The sequence below is a fragment of the Grammomys surdaster genome, unplaced genomic scaffold (assembly GCF_004785775.1).
Source record: "Grammomys surdaster isolate TR1022 unplaced genomic scaffold, NIH_TR_1.0 279, whole genome shotgun sequence".
Lineage (NCBI taxonomy): Eukaryota > Metazoa > Chordata > Mammalia > Rodentia > Muridae > Grammomys > Grammomys surdaster.
Genome location: NW_021604720.1, coordinates 10,829,635 through 10,847,177, shown reverse-complemented (window position 1 = coordinate 10,847,177; position 17,543 = coordinate 10,829,635). Strand labels below are relative to the sequence as shown.

At 45.4% G+C, this 17,543-nt stretch overlaps 1 protein-coding gene across 3 annotated transcripts in view; it reads left to right on the top strand.

The window, feature by feature from the left end:
• Positions 1-17,543, top strand: part of Ttc7b (tetratricopeptide repeat domain 7B) — a 209,923-nt gene that overhangs the window by 127,167 nt on the left and 65,213 nt on the right. For all 3 annotated transcript variants that reach the window (XM_028777279.1, XM_028777276.1, XM_028777277.1), the window contains 2 exons: positions 1,414-1,486; positions 4,206-4,366. In XM_028777279.1, the coding sequence (XP_028633112.1) occupies positions 1,414-1,486; positions 4,206-4,366 (234 nt within the window). The remainder of the gene's footprint in view (positions 1-1,413; positions 1,487-4,205; positions 4,367-17,543) is intronic.

Sequence of the window (17,543 nt, the reverse complement as noted above, 5' to 3'; positions counted from 1 at the left end):
GGGAGGGAGGGAGAGAGAGAGAGAGAGAGAGAGAGAGAGAGAGAGAGAGAGAGAGAGAGAGAGAGAGAGAGAGAAATATAAAGAACAATCAAACAAGTACTTCTGTCCTCCAGATGCACACACACAGGCAAGCTTACCTGCACACACTTGTGTACACACACCTCCAGATGCACACACACAGGCAAGCTTACCGCTACACATGTACAAATAATAACAACACTTTTGTACGTAAGTTAAGAGGTTCAGAAAAGGGCAGACCCCCTGCCCCAGCCCTGCACATACAGCAGTTGCCCTAACAGGGCCCAGTCATGGATTTTGCACGTTTTCTGGATTGTACATGTTAGAAGTCTTTTTTTCTTTTCCCATGGAAGACTAACGGTTAATTAAAAGTTTGTGTGTTGCCCACAGATGACTCTGTAGTGCTTTAGCCTTCTGTTCATCTTGGATTTGCTTTCTCCTGGTAGAAGTGCCTCCTTTGATCACTGAATGTTGTCAGAGCAGAGATGGTTGTTTGCTATCCGGGACCCACAGTTTGTAATTAGTCTGTTCCATGGTCCCTTTTACCTAAGTAAGTTTGTTTTTTTTTCTTTATACCAGTCTGTTAAACACAGAAGTAGGTCCTATAAACTATCACATTCTGAAATACTTCCGATGAAATACAATTAACTTCCACATAAAAGCCAAAATAAGATGATATTTACAGTCTGTTGCAAAGAGGCGAGACAGCCTCTTTGCATCCCACTGCAAGGCTAGCTAATGCTGCCAAGCCTAATGTCCTACCACACTCTCACACAACACGGCTACAGGGACACAGAGTAAACTGCATGAGACTTAGAGTTCTCAGAATGAATGAATGTCTTCCTCTTCTCCTGGTTCACAAAAACAAAAACCTCATTTTATAAGCAAAGCTGGTTTTGATTTTCAAATAGTTTTCTAAAATCTAGAAATTTGGATGAAGTAGCGTTAAGGTCACACCAAACTTAGCCAAAGTAGCCATTGTATGGCCAAGAGTTTACACTGAAAGCGGGTGAATACTTCTTCAGTTGATTTTACCTGCACACTTGATTTTACCATGACCCAGTGTGACACTTCGGCTTCCTCTGTTCAGCTAAGGGGATACATCTGTTGGAGAAGGCAGACCTTGGGGCCTGTGGATTCCTTGTCTCTAGGCTCCTCCGCAGTCTGGGAACCTCCGTGGCCATTTTAGGTGCTGGACAAAAGCCAAAAATATATTCTGCGTATGGTGGTCAGAATGTGTAACATTTCATTGGTGATATGGGGAAAGGCTTAAGGAAGTGATACACAGTTCAGATCAGACTGTGGCTTTGATGGCAGAATGCAGACATGAAGACAGTTTATCCTAGGGCAAGCAAATGTGGCCTCATGTTCTAACATCGGTGAATCCTTTTCCAGGGCCCATAGCCTGTCACCTACAGATCACCAAGCGGCTTTCTACCTGGCTCTGCAGCTCGCCATCTCCAGACAGGTCAGTGTTTATAGTGTGCCCTTAGCCTGGTGTGTAGCCTCCCCTTCCAGCTCCGTCAGCTAGAGGTATCATAAAGCCGTCCTTCCTCAACTGCGGCTCGTCGGGAAGCCGGGCACTGCTCTCAGAGGAAGCTACCTCCTCCCAGGAAAGACTGTGGGGTTCAAGTCAGTTTGAGTATGTACTGTGAATCAGAAGGCCTAGGCTGCACTCTTGAGAGTAAGTACACAAATCTAGAGGATCCAGCCTGGGGTCAGATGTCAACATGAATTCAGGACAGGGCGTGTACCCTGACTCCAGGGGTCACCAAAGAGCCTTTGGCCTTTGCTAACAGGAACAGAGTAGTGGAACCCAGTGCTGAGCTTCATGATGGGGATTTAGTCACTGGTTAGAGCCTGATTGTCACAGGGTATTTATGCATAACTGGAAAATGCCAAAAGGTATCAATAAGAACACTAGATCCTTTAAAAATGTGTAGATGATGTGAACACTCACACTGTTGCATGTTCTTGTAGAAGGCCAAGTCTTGCTGGCCCTCATCTTCCCAGAGGCATCTTGAGCTGCCTTTCACATTCTAGTACCCCTCCCCCTACTCCCTCCTACCTGTTCTCGAAATGCAGCCATATGCTTGCCAGCCCACCAGGTGCAAGATACTGGTGGTGGCCCCAGCACATTCCTGAGTGCAGATTGGAAGAGTGACTCTGATTTTGGCTCCAGAGATATGTCATTCTCTAAAGGCTGGGCTGAGGTATGCATTACACTTCCCAGTTGCCATGGAATAGTGATAAGTGTCTCCCATTGGCAACCTGGGAACAGAGGCCAAGACACCTACCTAGAAAGGTCTGTCATTGATGGAGTATGGCTCACAGCTGGATTGGCCAGGGACCACCGCTGGAGCAGAGGTGTGCTGAGCACTGACCATCTGTTTTCCGTGAACCTCCTCATGAAACCATCTTCCTTATATAGTATCAACGTTTTTCACTTGAGGTTGCAGGAGGGGAGGACCCATGCCTGCCACTGTCATTTCCTTGCCTTGACACTTGGAACACTGCCTGGTATGTGTTTGACACCCAGAAAGACTTTTTGAAAAAAGGAGCCAGCTCTGAACCCCTCAGTCCACTCTCCTCCAAAGACATCATTTTGAGCCCCGTCTCTGTCCCTAAATATTTGACCATCCCTGTAAACCATCACAATGAGGATGGCTGCCTTTGTCTCCCTGCTTAGGCTGAGGGACAATCACATAGGAGGTTGGCACCCTAGAAAGTAGATAAGTAGATGGAGTTTTCTGGGTACAGCCTAGCCACAAGGATTATAGGCATGTAATGTTGAAACACCAGGGCTCTCAGTGACTGTGTCCTTGTTGACTGGGACAGAGGTCGTGACACTCCTGGAGAGGAATCAGAACAGCCAGAGTCACCCCCTTTCCATCCTTCAGTGGGGTGACATGCTCAAGTCATCTCAGCTCTCTGACTGAGAATTCTCCCTGCCAGTGAGTCATGTGGCTGCTCTAATGGCCATGACTGCAGGGCTCCAAAGAAAGGCTCATAGCCAGCACTTACGGTATAGATAGATCCATGTAGAACTGAGCTCAGAGTGGAAAACCAGGAGGCTTTGGGAAAGGAAACCATGGGATCTCCTAAAGGCTAAGGTCCCTGAAGATTTGGGAAGCAGTAGGAGAGTCAAAGGATAGAGTTGGAGGCCACACAGGAGTCCCCCGGTTTGTCAGAACACCTCTATCCCCAGCTCTGCCTTGGAATCCAACTTCAGATTCTCCTGTCTATTGAACCTGTGAGATCTAAGCATTCAAATACCTACTGAGCATGTAGTCCTGGGCTTCATGCTTTTAAAGAACGTGTTGTGAGGCTGGGGAGATAGATGGTGGGGTGGGTAAGGTGCTGCTCCCTGGTACCCAGGTAACAGCCAGACACAGTAACATCTGCAACCACAACACTGTGAGGCAGACACAGGTGGATCCTGGGAGCTCTAGGTTCAGTGAGAGACTCAGCCTCAAAAAACAAAGATGGAGAGTGGTGGAGAAGACACCCCATGCCAACCCCTGGCCTCGACATGCACATCCACAGGCAACACACATGTATACACCACACACACAAGAACATGTTGAGCAGCTGTTGCACTTGTGTTCAAGGTTGCATCTGGGCCTGCTTGAATTTGGATACATCTGCTTTGCTACTGGTCCTGTGATTTGTTTCTTGCAGCCAGTTATTTCGGGCTGTAGTTTGGAAAGGTGTGGGGTTTTGTTTGTTTGTTTGCATATTTCCTTCATGTCCAGTGGAGATCCAAACATCTGATCCTTCGAAAGCTCTGCCAAAGGTTTCATGGCTTATGAAGTAGTTTAATTTCAATAATGCTCTGAAAGAGAGAATGGTCCAGCTAAGGCAGTTGAGTTCCACTAAGAATCCCTAGGAGCTTGTCTGTGTCTCCATTTACAGTAAATCATCTTAGGCATAATCAAAAGTACGTCTGTTCTGTGGGGAACAAAGTTTATGTAGAGAGATGACAAAGGCAGAGGCGTGGGTCTCTCCTGTTCCCTCGCTGGTCCTATTTCTACTGAAGAGGATGTGCTCTCGTTTGGCCAGTATCCTGTCATGAGGACTCCTCTGTGGGTGCAGCATGATATAAAACAGCCGACAGTGAACTTGATGTAACCATGGGCTCTGTGTGACTGTGCTTAAACAAGCTTTTGGGTTTTGTTTTAAACCAGATACCAGAAGCTCTCGGATACGTTCGCCAAGCTCTTCAACTCCAAGGCGATGATGCCAACTCCCTGCACCTCCTTGCTCTCTTGCTGTCAGCCCAGAAGCATTACCACGATGCTCTCAACATCATCGACATGGCCCTGAGTGAATACCCAGAGAACTTTATGTAAGTAATCCCACCACTGATCTCCCCTTACTCTGGAGCTACTGAATGAACTTCACTCTCCTTCCTCCTTTCTGGTCTGTCAAGGATGAGACCTTCATGGACACTCAAGGAGGACAGACAAACTGTTGCTCCTGGTTTTCCCCTGGGGCTTAACACCAAGCTGTTCCCTAGCTGACCCAACAGCTCAGGGCCCACCTGTTCATCTCCACTGTGTTCCCTGAGGCACACATGATTGTACCAAGATGGTAGTGGATATTTTGATAGTTATCAAGAAAAGTAGTAAATACTGATTCCCATACACTCGGCTGTGACAAAACTGTTAAACTGTAACTTGGATTAGGATGTTTATCTCTCTGAGTCTAGGTTTAGTATCTAGGAGATATAATTTCTTGAATAAGTTCATCAATATTTATACATACTGTAAGAATCATCATCATAAGCAGCCACAGGCTTGAGCCTGCCTAGTCGTCATCACGTCTGTCCTCTGAGTCACATTTTTTACTGAGCCCATGAATGTGAGATTCATTGACTCCATGCCTGGTGGTTAGGCCTTGTGAAGAACACTGTCTTCTGGGCTACCGGGTTACCATTTTATCATCGGCGGTGCTTGGTTACCAGTACACAGTGGCCAGAAATAGTAAACACTCCTGCGGGCTGGAAGGTTCTAATTGTCTGCGTGGCTGCAGATCCAGTAACAGGGTAGGGGCAGCTTGGAGGCTGGGGGCTGGGGGCTGGGGGCTGGGGGCTGGGAAGGAATGTGGAAGGTGGCCTTGCTTTCTGTTTTAAGAAGTTAAGTGGGTCACCTCTGGCTTGATCTCCCTGCCTCATCCCCTCCTGGTGGTTTTAATCAGGGCTTTTTCAGCAGCTCTCCTTGGAAAATTGGTTCACGTATTTCCACTACAAACATTTCTTTGTCTTCAAGGAAAGGGCGCTTCTCTTCTCCCCATCTCCCTATAATCCGAGAAACCTGTGACTGGAGAGTTCTTTTGTAGGCTCAGCCATTTGCAAAGTGAACTAAAGAGCTTTGCTGCCATTTTGCTTCTTGCAGACCTCAAGCTTGCTCTTGTGACCCCTGCGAATTTCTGTATTTTATCCCATGATGTTCAACCCTGTAGGATCACAGTGATTAGATTACGTTTTAAAGTATTGGTCCTTCCTCTGTTTTGATGAAGTGGCAGCAATATGATACAATGAACTTGATCTCTCTCATCAGTATTTATAACGTGCCTTTCTATGACTCCTCCCTCCAGCACACGTGTGTCCCTGCATGTGTGCCCTGCCACTCCCTCATTAGATACTACTCTCCAGCATGTGGTTCCTGTTTCAGTAGCCTACAGTAGCACCTGAGACTAACAGCCACACTGCACAGTAAGCAATCAGCAGTGATGGCTGATGGGTAATGCGTCTATGCCAGCAGCTGACAGCCTTTTCAAGCAGGAGGAGTAAGGAGCAGCAGTGGAGAAATGTCAGCAATGTAAACCTGTTGTTTTAATGTTAAGCTGCAAACTGGAAAAATCCGAGCATGTGGCATCAGGTCTGAGATCAGCTCAAGACTTGTCTGCTTTTCAAATATTTTTATTTCTTCCTTTGTGATAGGAAACTTCTTTACAAGAATACCTATTAAAAGTTGAGAGCAGGGCTGGAGAGATGGCTCAGTGGTTAAGAACACTGACTGCACTTCCAGAGGTCCTGAGTTCAAATCCCAGCAACCACATGGTGGCTCACAACCATCTATAATGAGACCTGATGCCCTCTTCTGGTGTGTCTGAAGACAGCTACAGTGTATTCATATATAATAAATAAATAAATCTTTTAAAAAAAAAAAAGTTGAGAGCAGCTGTAGTCTGTGGATCCCATGATTCCCTGATTACCTGAGTAAAGCCTGTTAGCACCAACCAAAGCAAGAATGAGAGGTAGTCTTGTCCCAGCTGCAGGGAGTTATGCTTCTTTCTGATGAATTTGTCCACAGCAGAACTTTAGACCCTGAATGAAGCCTAGCATTGCCTCTAGTTTCTTTTATTCCTAAGCCACAGATAATAACAAACTCATAGTTGATATTATGTTCCAACTTGTTGCCTAGGAATGAAAATTTTTCCATTAGGGTCAGCCCTGCTTGTCTTGTTGATCAGTGGCCAGGTAAGATAGCTGAAGGTTCTCATAGAAGCAGCTGATCCTCCAGCATTACCCCATCTGAATTAGTCCGTTTCCATGACTATAACAAAAAGTCTGAAGCTGAGTTAACATTTGAAGGGGGGGGGGTTATCTGTATATTTATCTAGAGGTCCAAGGGCTTGGTGTTAGATTCTGCTCAGTGTTGATGGAGTCTCCTTTCATGTTGGTGAGGATCTCCTTGGCTGTATCTGTTATATCATGGTAGATGTACACGGAGGGAACACATGCACAAAAGAGAAGTCACCGAGTGAACAGAAATCAAGAGAACAGGAATGGTTCAGCCTGGAACTTTTATAGCAGTCTATTCACAGGAAGATTAACTAGGGGCTGGAGGGTCTCAGAAGTTACATCAGTTGCCTGGCAGTGGTGCCACATGCCTTTAATCCTAGCACTTGGGAGGCAGGTGGATCTCTGAGTTTGAGGAGGCCAGCCTGGTCTATAGAGCCAGTTTTAGGACAGCCATGACTACACAGAGAAACTGTCTTGAAGAAGGAGGAGGAAGAGGAGGAGGAGGAAGAGGAGGAAGAAGAGGAGGAAGAGCAGGAGGAGGAAGAGGAGGAGCAGGAAGAGGAGGAGGAAGAGGAGGAAGAAGAGGAGGAGGAGGAAGAGAAGGAAGAAGAGGAAGAAGAGGAGGAGGAGCAGGAGGAGGAAGAGGAAGAAGAGGAGGAGGAGGAAAAAAAGGAGGAGGAGGAGGAGGAGGAGAACTACATCAATTATTTTCAAGGGCAGTATCCCCAGTGACATAATGTCTTTGTTCTAAACCCCACCTCTTAAAGGTGCCACTTCTCAACATCACCACACTGAAGACCAAGCTTCCAACATTTAAACCATTGTGGTACACTCAAACCATGCCCAAAGCATACACCATAGGCTTTGGTTTGCAGGTGTATCTCCATGTGTGGGGGCTTAGTGCCCACGGTGGTGTTTTGGGGAGGTACCTTGGATCTTTAAATGGTAATAGCTTGGTTACTTTTCTACTACTGTAACAAAACACCATTATCAAGGCAACTTACAAAAGAAAACGATCGTTGGGTGCTTACAGTCGTAGAAGGTGAGTCCGTGACCATCATGGCAGGGAACATGGCAGGCAGGCGTGATGCTGGAACAGTATCTAAGAGCTTTCTTCTTGACCCACAAGCCTAAGGCAGGGAGAGAACTAACTGGGAATGGCTTGTACTTTTGAAATCTCAAAACCTGTCCACAGTGACACCCCTTCTCCAGTGAGATCACACCTCCCAATCTTTTCAAAACATTTCCACCAACTTCAAACCAAGCGTTTAAATATATTCATCTAGGGGACCCTGTGGTGGTTTGAATAGGTATGGCCCTCACAGTCTCATGTGTGAATGCTTGGCCACAGGGAATGGCACTATTAGGAGGTTTGGCTTTGTTGGAGGAAGTGTGTCACTGTGAAGACGGGCTTTGAGGTCATGTATGCTCAAGCTATGCCCAGTGTGGTACACAGTCTCCTTCTGCTGCCTGCAGATCAAGATGTAGAACTCTCATCTCCTTCTCCAGCACCATGCCTACCTGAGTGTCACTATGTTTCCACCATGATGATAATGGACTAAACTTCTGAAACTGTAAGCCAGCCCCAATTAAATATCTTCCTTTATAAGAGTTTCTGTGGTCATGGTGTCTCTTCACAGCAATGGAAACTTTAACTAAGACTGGGCCATTCTAATTCAAAGCACCATGGTGGTATCTGATAGAAGTTTCTAGGTTATTGGTTATTGTTATTACCACCTGTGGCTTATGGATAAAAAACAAAATGTAATGTGCCCCTAGGCTTTAGAGAGTTTTAGGTTTTGCTGGAGACATCATTAGACCCTAGTTTGTCTTCTCTCTACTTTCTTTTTTTTTTTTTTTATGACTCACAAGCTGAGTTTGGTCCACTCTGAGTTCCTGCCAAGATGTTCTGTCCTTGCTAGAGGCCGCAAGTGATGCAGCCACTTGAATTTGAGCTGGAACCTCTAGAACCAGAGTTGGCTCTTTCTATGCATAAGGTAATGTAGGTCTTTCAGCGCAGCATCAAAGTGGGCTGTACAGCATCCTCATTCTCCATGAAGTTATAGCGTGTTTCAGTGCCTGGAAAAAAGTCTAAAATAAGAGGTACCATCTCAGCCATTTGTCATTCGGAACAGAACTGTAAGTGAATAAAGATTCAGATTTTGAGAACCAAAAATCTTTTTTTTTTTTTTTGAGGCAGGATCTTATATAGCCAAGGCTAGCCCAAGCTTACCTTGAGGCTGAAGATAATCTTGAACTCCTGGTCCTCCTGCTTCCACTTTCTGAATGCCAGAATTATAGGTGTGTGTCATCATACCCAGTTTATGACGTGTTCACGTGTGCTAGGCAAACATCCTACTGACCAAGTCACATGAGTCACAGCCCCAGCCGGAAATTCCTTCCTAAAGGAACTCACTCCAAAAGTAAGTTTTGGAGAAGCTGCTGTTATGGGCTTAGTTCTGGAAGGGAAGGAATGCAGTCTTTTTTTTTTTTTTTTTTTTAAGTTCGGTTTCAGCCCTAGGAGCTGGACAAACCTGGTTCCAAACCTCAACCCTCTACTCTGAGTAAGTTACTTAGTCACTTTCTCTCATCTTTTCATTTCAAAATGTGGATAGTAAAATACTCATCTCAGAGGATATTGTAAGAACTGAGGCAGCTATTCCAGTTATAAGGCACTTGTCCCTGGTAACTGATGAATACATAAAAATAATTCATGGTATCACACTACCCCTGTGACTTCAAACATATTTTTGATTCCTTTAAAATTGTCATTAAATAATGATTAGAAACTAACGAGTGTTTATTTATTGTGCTTCAGAGGATAACACAAAACATGAGTATTCATTATTTAAGAACACTAATGGTGCCCGTGGATTGCCTGTGCATTCATTTCTTCTCATGCAAATATTTACAAACATTTCCCATGTAATATAATGGCTATGTTTCCTTTTTAGCCAATCTTGTTGCTAGTCACCTGATGGGTTAATTACTGTGCTGACTTCCATGTTGACTGTTGTCTCATAGTTCTCTACTGTCTGTTTGTACTTGTAAATAACAAAGATTTTAAGCTTTAAATGTTTTATGTATTTTAAAATATAACCCAGATACTACTTGCTTTCAATGCTTAAAATTGTATTGCTGAGGTGTGGTCTTGTTGTATATTTATCCAGTCCACTCTAAATAGGCATGGTTGCTCTTTGGGTGGGGGGGGCGGCTGTGATAGAAAATGCTGCTGTAAATATTCCCTATAAGTCTCCTAGTGCCTGTGTTCAAGAATTCATATGGATTTTATGGGAGATTGAAAGGTCAGAGGTCATAGGATGTTTTTTGTTGTTATTGTTGTTGTTGTTATTTGATTTGATTTTTTTTTTTTAAGACAGGATCTCTCTGTCTAGCCCTGGCTGGTCTGTAGCTATGTAGACTTGGCAGGTCTTGAATTGGTAGATTTGCCTGCCTCTACCTCCCAAGTGCCGGAATTAAAGGTGAGCTTGTGCTACCATGCCCAGCAGGGATGTGCATTTTTAACCTTATCAAATAACTCCGAAGGATTGCCAGGTTACGTTCCTTCTGGCCCGAGAGCCCCTATGACTCCTGCACCAATATTGCTAGACTTCTTTTTGGCACTGTGGCTATCGGCTAATAATCACATCGCAAGTTAAGTGGCATGTCCCTCCTTACCAGTGAGGTTAGACTTTTTTTCATTTGTACATTGATCATTTAGTTTTTGCCTTTTCTGAAGAATATATAAAGTCTTTACTTACTTTTGAATTGGGTTGTCTTCTTTATCGTTTGTGGGGTTTCTTTATATTTATGGTGCAGGTTCTTCTGTTCATGTGTGTTCCAAAGATCTCCCCAGCTGTGGTCTCTTTATCTGTGTTGCTAAGACTTCTGTTTCTAAGACTTATTTATCGTGTGTGTGTGTGTGTGTGTGCATGTGTGTGTGCATGTGTGTGTTTATGTGTGCTTGTGTGTGTGTTTATGTGTGTGTGTGTGAGTGCATGTGCGTGTGTGAGCGTGTGTGTGCGTATGTGTGTTTATGTGTGTGTGTTTATATGTGTGTGCATGTGTGTTTGTGTGTGTGTTTATGTGTGTGTGCATGTGTGTTTGTGTGTGTGTTTATGTGTGTGTGTTTATGTGTGTGTGTGTGTTTGTGTGTGTGTGTGTGTGTCTGTGTGTGTCTGTGTACTTCCTGCATATATGCTAGAGCTCTACCACTCAGGTATATTCCCAGTCCTCTTTTTGCCTCTTTCGAGACCTCACCAAGTTGCCTCAGTTGGCCTTGAATTCACTATGTAGTCTAGGCAGGCCTTGAGCTTGTGCTCCTCTTCTCTCAGCTTCCTGAGTACCTGGGATCTCAAGTCTGTACCACCAGACCTAGCTCCAGTGAACAGTGCTTTCTGTGTCTAAGGAGACTTTCTTTTCTCCTCCAAGATTAGAAAGGTGGTCTCCTAAATTAGCCTCTAAGAGTCATGTAACGTTTCACATTGAAATCCCGGTATCTGACCAGAGACTTGTTGGGGTGAGGAATCAGTGTGGTTGTTTTCTTCCTGTGCTATCCAGCTGTACCACTTTCACACATTTGTCACTGCTATCCTCGCACGTTTGACGATCCTCTTCCCTCTTGCTCCACTGTGCCTCTGCTGTCCTGAGTCCTATGTCCAGACTGTGGTTTCTAGGCTGTTCCTAAGCTTTTCATTTAATGCCACTGGTCAGTACCCCTGACTCTGTGTGGTTGTGACTTTGAAGGGGTCTCTAGCCCAGGATGACCTATTCTCTGTTGAATCCTCTATATATTTAGAGGGTGAACTTCTGATCCTCCCGCCCCCTCCTCCCAAGTGATTGATTACAGATGTACACGCAGGCTGTATGGCACTGGGGCTGAACCTAGAACATATACATTCTAGGCAATCCCTCTACCAGCTGAGCTGCACCCCCGCCTTATTCTTACTGCTTTCTATGTGAGATCAGCTTCCCTGTATCTTTGTGAGTATCACAGCCATTTCAAGCCCTTTTAATCAAGTGGGTGCCAGGTGCCACTTGAAAACAGTTGTCTCCTAAACCAGGCCAGGACTTCTCCTAAGTCTCAGACATCACTTCAGATTCTGAACTTCACTTGTAGATAAAATGCCCGAATGAGTGTATTTGCTTGGGTTTGATCTTTGGGGCACACAGCAAGGCTGTCATATTCCTGGCCGCTTTTGGGGACTTTGGTGTTACTGAAATGTTAGTATTGATGCATCAAGCTTACATTGCTGCCAAGCGACGCCAATACCAACGCTCCAGTAATCTTGTCATCTACCGGAAGTTTGATTTTTTTTTTTCCCTTTTAAGTAGGGAGCACGAGCACGCTCACACTTACTCACATGTTGTTTATTGGTAAAGTCATAAGATCAAGAACACTTTCTGTAACAATCAGATGTTAAGCACAGCACAAGAAAGTGACTTTTCAAACACAAGTTTGGGTCTTTATGTGTGGACACCTTCGGGTATATTTTCAGCTAAAAACATCAATCTCACTCTTCTGAAAGCTCTTCCTCTACAAGGATCCCTAACCAGCCCACCTGGGGAGATTTTGTCAACTTTCCTTTTGCATTAGCTGAAACTATGTGACAAAACCTGGACACTTTTACTTAACAGGAATGACGGCGAACATTCACACACTGTGCTATAATAAGCATGATAAAAAAAATGGCTCTGGAGAGATGGCTCAGTGGTTGTGAGCACTTGCTGTTCTTCAGAGAACTTGAGTTCAGTTCCCAGCACCCACACAGGGACTTACAACCACCTAGAACTTCAGTTCTAGGGATCTGACACTCTCCTCTGGCCTCTGTGAGTACCAAGTGTGCACATGGTTCGTTTACATGCATGCCAGCAGCTATTCATACACACAAAACAAAGTAATAACAAAACTTAGCAAAATTCATTTCTCAAGAGAGCATCAGAGCTGGGCTGTATGCTTTCCCCGGCCTTACAGACAAGGCAGCTGAGGCACAGTGTGTCCTGTCATTGTCCTACGTACTCTCAAGGGAACTCAGCTTGAGCTGAAGCCTCCTCTTGAGCAGTGCTTTGGTTTACTGATTCCAGAGGGGCTATCATTGTGTCTGAGCTGAGTAATGAGCTATGGATGTGCCTTTGGTAAGACGTTGGACCTAAGGAAGAAGGCTGTTCATGTCATGAATCTTGACCTGTAGATACTCAAAGGATGTCTAGGTGGGCTGAAGCACAAGCACAGTACAAACCCAGGGACACCAGGAGAGGGACAGGGAACGCAGGCAGTTACTGTTTAAAGGATACAGAAAGTTTTGCAAAATGAAGAGTTCTGGGGACCAGAGAGATAGGTCAGTCGGTAAAGTCCTTGCTGTATAAACAAACACTTGAGTTTGATTTCTAGAACCCACATAGAAAGCCACCTGTAGGGGCTAGAGAGATGACTTAGTGGTTAAGAGTACTAGCTGCTAGCCTAGAGGACCAGCATTTAATTTCCAGCATCTACATGACTCACAACTGTCTGTAACTCCAGTTCCAGAGGCTCTAAAATCATGTCTGGCCTCTGCAGGCACTACCACATGCCGCATATGGGGCATAGACACATGCAGACAAAACACCCATACACATAAAATAAGATAATCACAATGCCATATTTAATGGTATGTCTTTCTAATCCCAGCACTGAAAAGGTAGAGACAGGCAGCTCCCATTGGCCAGTCAGCCTAGTCAGTGAGTTCCAGGCCTATGCTAGACCTTGTCTCAAAAGCAAGGTATGTAACACCTAAGGAATGACCCCTGGGGTTGATTTTCAGCATGCACGTACACACACAATTTCTGGGGATGGATGGTAGTTGGTGGCACAGGGAATGTACTTGAATGCCTCTGAACCATATGCTTAAAAAGAACTAAAATGGCAAGTTTTATGTTTCATATGTTTTGCTACATTCATTAAAATAACAACTTTCTTGATATTTATTGTTGATATGTTTGGTTATAGGATGGTTTCCAGTAAGTATTCTTCAAAGTTAGATGACTAGGGACCCGTAGAGTCTGGATCAGCATTCTTTCAGAATAGACTCGCTGAGCCAGGGCGACAAATCCCACACTTGTCACCTTTCTGTGAGGTTCGGCAGTGGTGAGATCTTTGGTAAACATGGAAGCATGTTAAGAGATAGGCCAGTGGCTTGGAGACCAACACTTGTTTCCAACAGAAGACTGAGAGGACTGGAGGGTATTTGCAGCTGCGTTTGTTTGAGGAGGAGGCTCCATCCTGCAGTGCCAGAAGCAGGCAGCCCAAGGTGGGTGGGTGGGTGGGTGGTCCTCCCTACACCTCTTTTCCCATGTTCACCTAGCCAGGCGATTCTGGTTTAATTCAAGTCTCTTGTGCCCTTTCCAAAAGAACCCCTCTCTTTGGGTAAAATTTTGTATTCTTCAAAATGGACCAGTCTCCCTGTCAGCTTAAGAGAGCATATGTTTGGCAGATCTGGGAGAAGTCGGGCTGAGACAAAGTCCACCCAAAAGTATTCCTTTCTAGTCTTCACCCAGAAAGTGATTAATTTAAGTGTTGTCACTGTTGTTGTTTCAAGATCTCCAAACTCTTCTAGTGTCATTCAGTAATTCCAAGAATCGCCTTCATAATTTACACAACATGCTTTCTAGAAACTGTGAGTCTGCGGTGCCTTGCCCAGGGTACCTAACACACCATACACCTGAGCATCAGGTGCCACGAGCAGCTGGGTCTTACAGCCCTGCCCAGCAGCCGGGTAGCCTTGGGGAAGTCAAGCAGGCCTGTTTCTCCTGTCACCCACTTTTCTTGGCACTTGGCACTCTGTGCTTTCTGGACCAGTGGCATTGCCTGCCAGCCCTTTACAAGACCTGAGGGCAGCTTCTCTGCCTCCCTCACGTTGTCTTTGTTTGATACCTCATTCTATCCAATCAGAGAGCTCTTAGGAGTCCTGCCTGGGCTTGTAAAGCTTGTTGCTTTGAGGGCAGCATGGTATGCAATGGCTTGCTTCATTAAAGCAGAAACTGAAGATGATTGGAAAGATGGCTATAGTGTCCTCAGGTCATTTCCAGCTTAGGTGCCGTGCCTCCAGAATACTAATTCAAACTGAGATCAACTATTGAAACAGGAGGCAAGAATGAGAGAGAGTGCAGGACCTTGAGGTGACATGTGCCAGATGTTTATTCTAAACATACTTTTGGACAGCTAAGGTGTATTCTGGTTTATTGACTCTTTGAACTGAGGGGCAAAATGTGAGGAATATGGCCCATCATAAAGAGGAAGCAGGCTTAGGCTCACAAAGGGGCGGCCACATCATCAGGCTCAGGTCTGTGCCCAGCTCTGCTCTTCCCAGGACAGGATAAGAGACAGCTAAACCCTTAAGACAAACAAACAAACAAAACAAACAAAAAACAGCTACTTACATAGTCTTTGGCACTAAGAATCTTTGTTTTACCAAATCAGTGTGCTCTAGGTTTTCTGGGGCAGCTGACAGGAGAGTGTGGGGAGACAGTGCAGCCCTGTCACCCACTGACACCTAAGACCAGGGAGGGAGAAAGGCCAGTGAGCTTTCAGATGTGCTGGCACATTGCACTGTCTCCTGGAGCAGCTGAGGGTCTTAAAATGGCCATGTGTTTAGAACTTCCTTAGCAGTTCAATAGCTCACATCTGGCAGTGAGCCACTGGGTGGGTTCCTCACCAGAGAAGCTGATACAGTGCGGAGAGCCTAGCCCTCAGACCTTCCTCCCCTCTGTTGACAGCTGACCAGGAGGCAGAACACATTTGGATGTGTAATGGAATCAGTTGCCCAGAAGGAACCCCTTGAAAGCCTGAGAATAAGGGTTTGTTATTGAAAGCCTGTGAGCTTTTGTATATCAGCAAAGATTTTTGGACTGGAATACATTTCAGAAACATTCAAGTTTGATACCTATTTGGGTAGGCATGGCACAAAACTCCCTGCTGTTTGTTAAACCTGCCTTTTATTTACCTGCCTGTTCTGGAAAAGCGTTTGCATCTTCATCCCTAGGAAAGGTCTTACTATGCCCATTCTTGATCCTGCCTTGTCTGTATGCTACTGGGACAGTTGCTCGGTGCTCTACAGACTCAAGGGAGGACCATGAGGTAGCCGCCACTGTGATTGATGCCCCTGAGAGACTGATCACCCTGCATATACTCGCTGTAGCTATGTGGGCAACATTGGGCAGAGTTCTAGATCAACCCTCAGAAAGTGCTCAAGGAGTCTCCCTGGAAGGACAGATCCTATGTGTTCCATACCACAGCTAGGGCGCCCGCAATTCTGAGCTTAGTATGATTGGGTGTGCAGAATTCCCACCTAGCTTGGGAACTGAAGTCATGCTCCCAAGAGTGGCATTGGAGGCAAGTGTAGTACATACGAATAGTTCCGTCTGAGAACCCAAGAGTTTGGAACCAGACTGGGCAACATAGCAAGCTCTCAATTCTAAATAAATAAATTTCCCCTGGGAATGAATAAGCACAGGAAGACTTTCCGAAGTGCAAGGACCATGGGAGCTCTTTCCTGGGAAGTTGTTTTTCTTTTGTTTCAAAACACAGCACTGAAGGTCCATCCTCCATTAGGGTGGACAGCTGTGAACTGCAGTGTTTCTAAGTTTGCATCCACAATCCCTGGGAACCTAGCTGTGTGTGGATTCTGACTTGGGGTGACAGGTAGAGGAAAGATAGCGATTCTGTTTCTCACAAGACTCTTCCTAGTAGATTCTGCAGCTACATGTCTTGGGACCGACCATATACTTGAAGTAACAAAGTATTCAAAGATCTGTTACGGCCTTTTCTAGCTTTGCATTCATTGGGAAAACTTGTAACTTCTTTTTCTAATGAGGTAATGAATAACATGTCAATATGCGGTTGGGTAAGCCAGATGATCTTTGAAATTATCTCCTGGGAAACAGATGGAGAATTAGATAATTTGGTTCATCTGCAGTTATTAAGGCCTCAAGCAATAGTTGATACGAATTAACAGTCACCTGACCTGGCTGACACTCATTCCTTCCAAATGTTGACAAAGGGGAATGAAAGGGCTGTGTCTCAGCTCTGACCCCTACCCAGCTATAATATAAAGCCAGCATCTCAGTCACCCCTGGTGGGCATCAGTCACAGTAGCTGAACTCAAGGCCACAGGGTAGGTGTTTGTGTGTGTGTGTGTGTGTGTGTGTGTGTGTGTGTGTTTCTGGCATTGGTCCATTAAGACAGCCCAGCCAGCACAACCATGGCTCCAATGAGCACATAGTAGGTTGAAGACAATAAACAGGCAGAGTTCCTCTGGGTTCAACTGGAACCTTCAGAAGAGTCAGCTGGTTGGATTTGAAGACACTCCTGGACAGGGCTGGCTGCACATGGCCCGCTTCGCCTTCCCTTTTCAGAACACCTGTTTCCAAATGACTCATCTGGCTTTAATCTCTCATTTCCCCCACCCCACCACCACCACACTGCTCTTCATTTTTCATACTGCTCGCCTTGGTTGGGTCGGCTGCCAAACCGTCTTCTCTAGTTAAAAATGTCTTTTGAGCTTACTCGCCCCACCCACCCTACGCCCCCTCCTCTGCTGATGTAGTCCTTCCTTTGCCCAGTGTCACGTGCACACTTTCCTTTAGGCCCTTGGCAACAGCTCTGTCTCTCCAGGTGGGCTGCCCAGCTCTGAAGTGGGGGTCAGGGAAGATATCCAGGGCTCTGAGGACCTGTGCCACACTAGGCTGTTCTGCACAGCTGCTTTTGCATCCTGCCCACGTTCAGTAGATAAGCAAACGAAGATTCCTAGCACTCGGAGTCTGAGAGTTGAGTTCACAGATCATCACAAGATCCCAAATGTTCAGGGTCCTAGGATTTTATTTCTAAAATCTGCTGTCATGACTGCACCCCTCACATCCAGGTAGTGCAGGTTTGTATGGTTACTATGCGTGTTTCCGCCTTGGGGCACTTAACAAGCCTGAGAAAATCGGAGCCACAGACTTTACATTTTTTTAAAAAAAA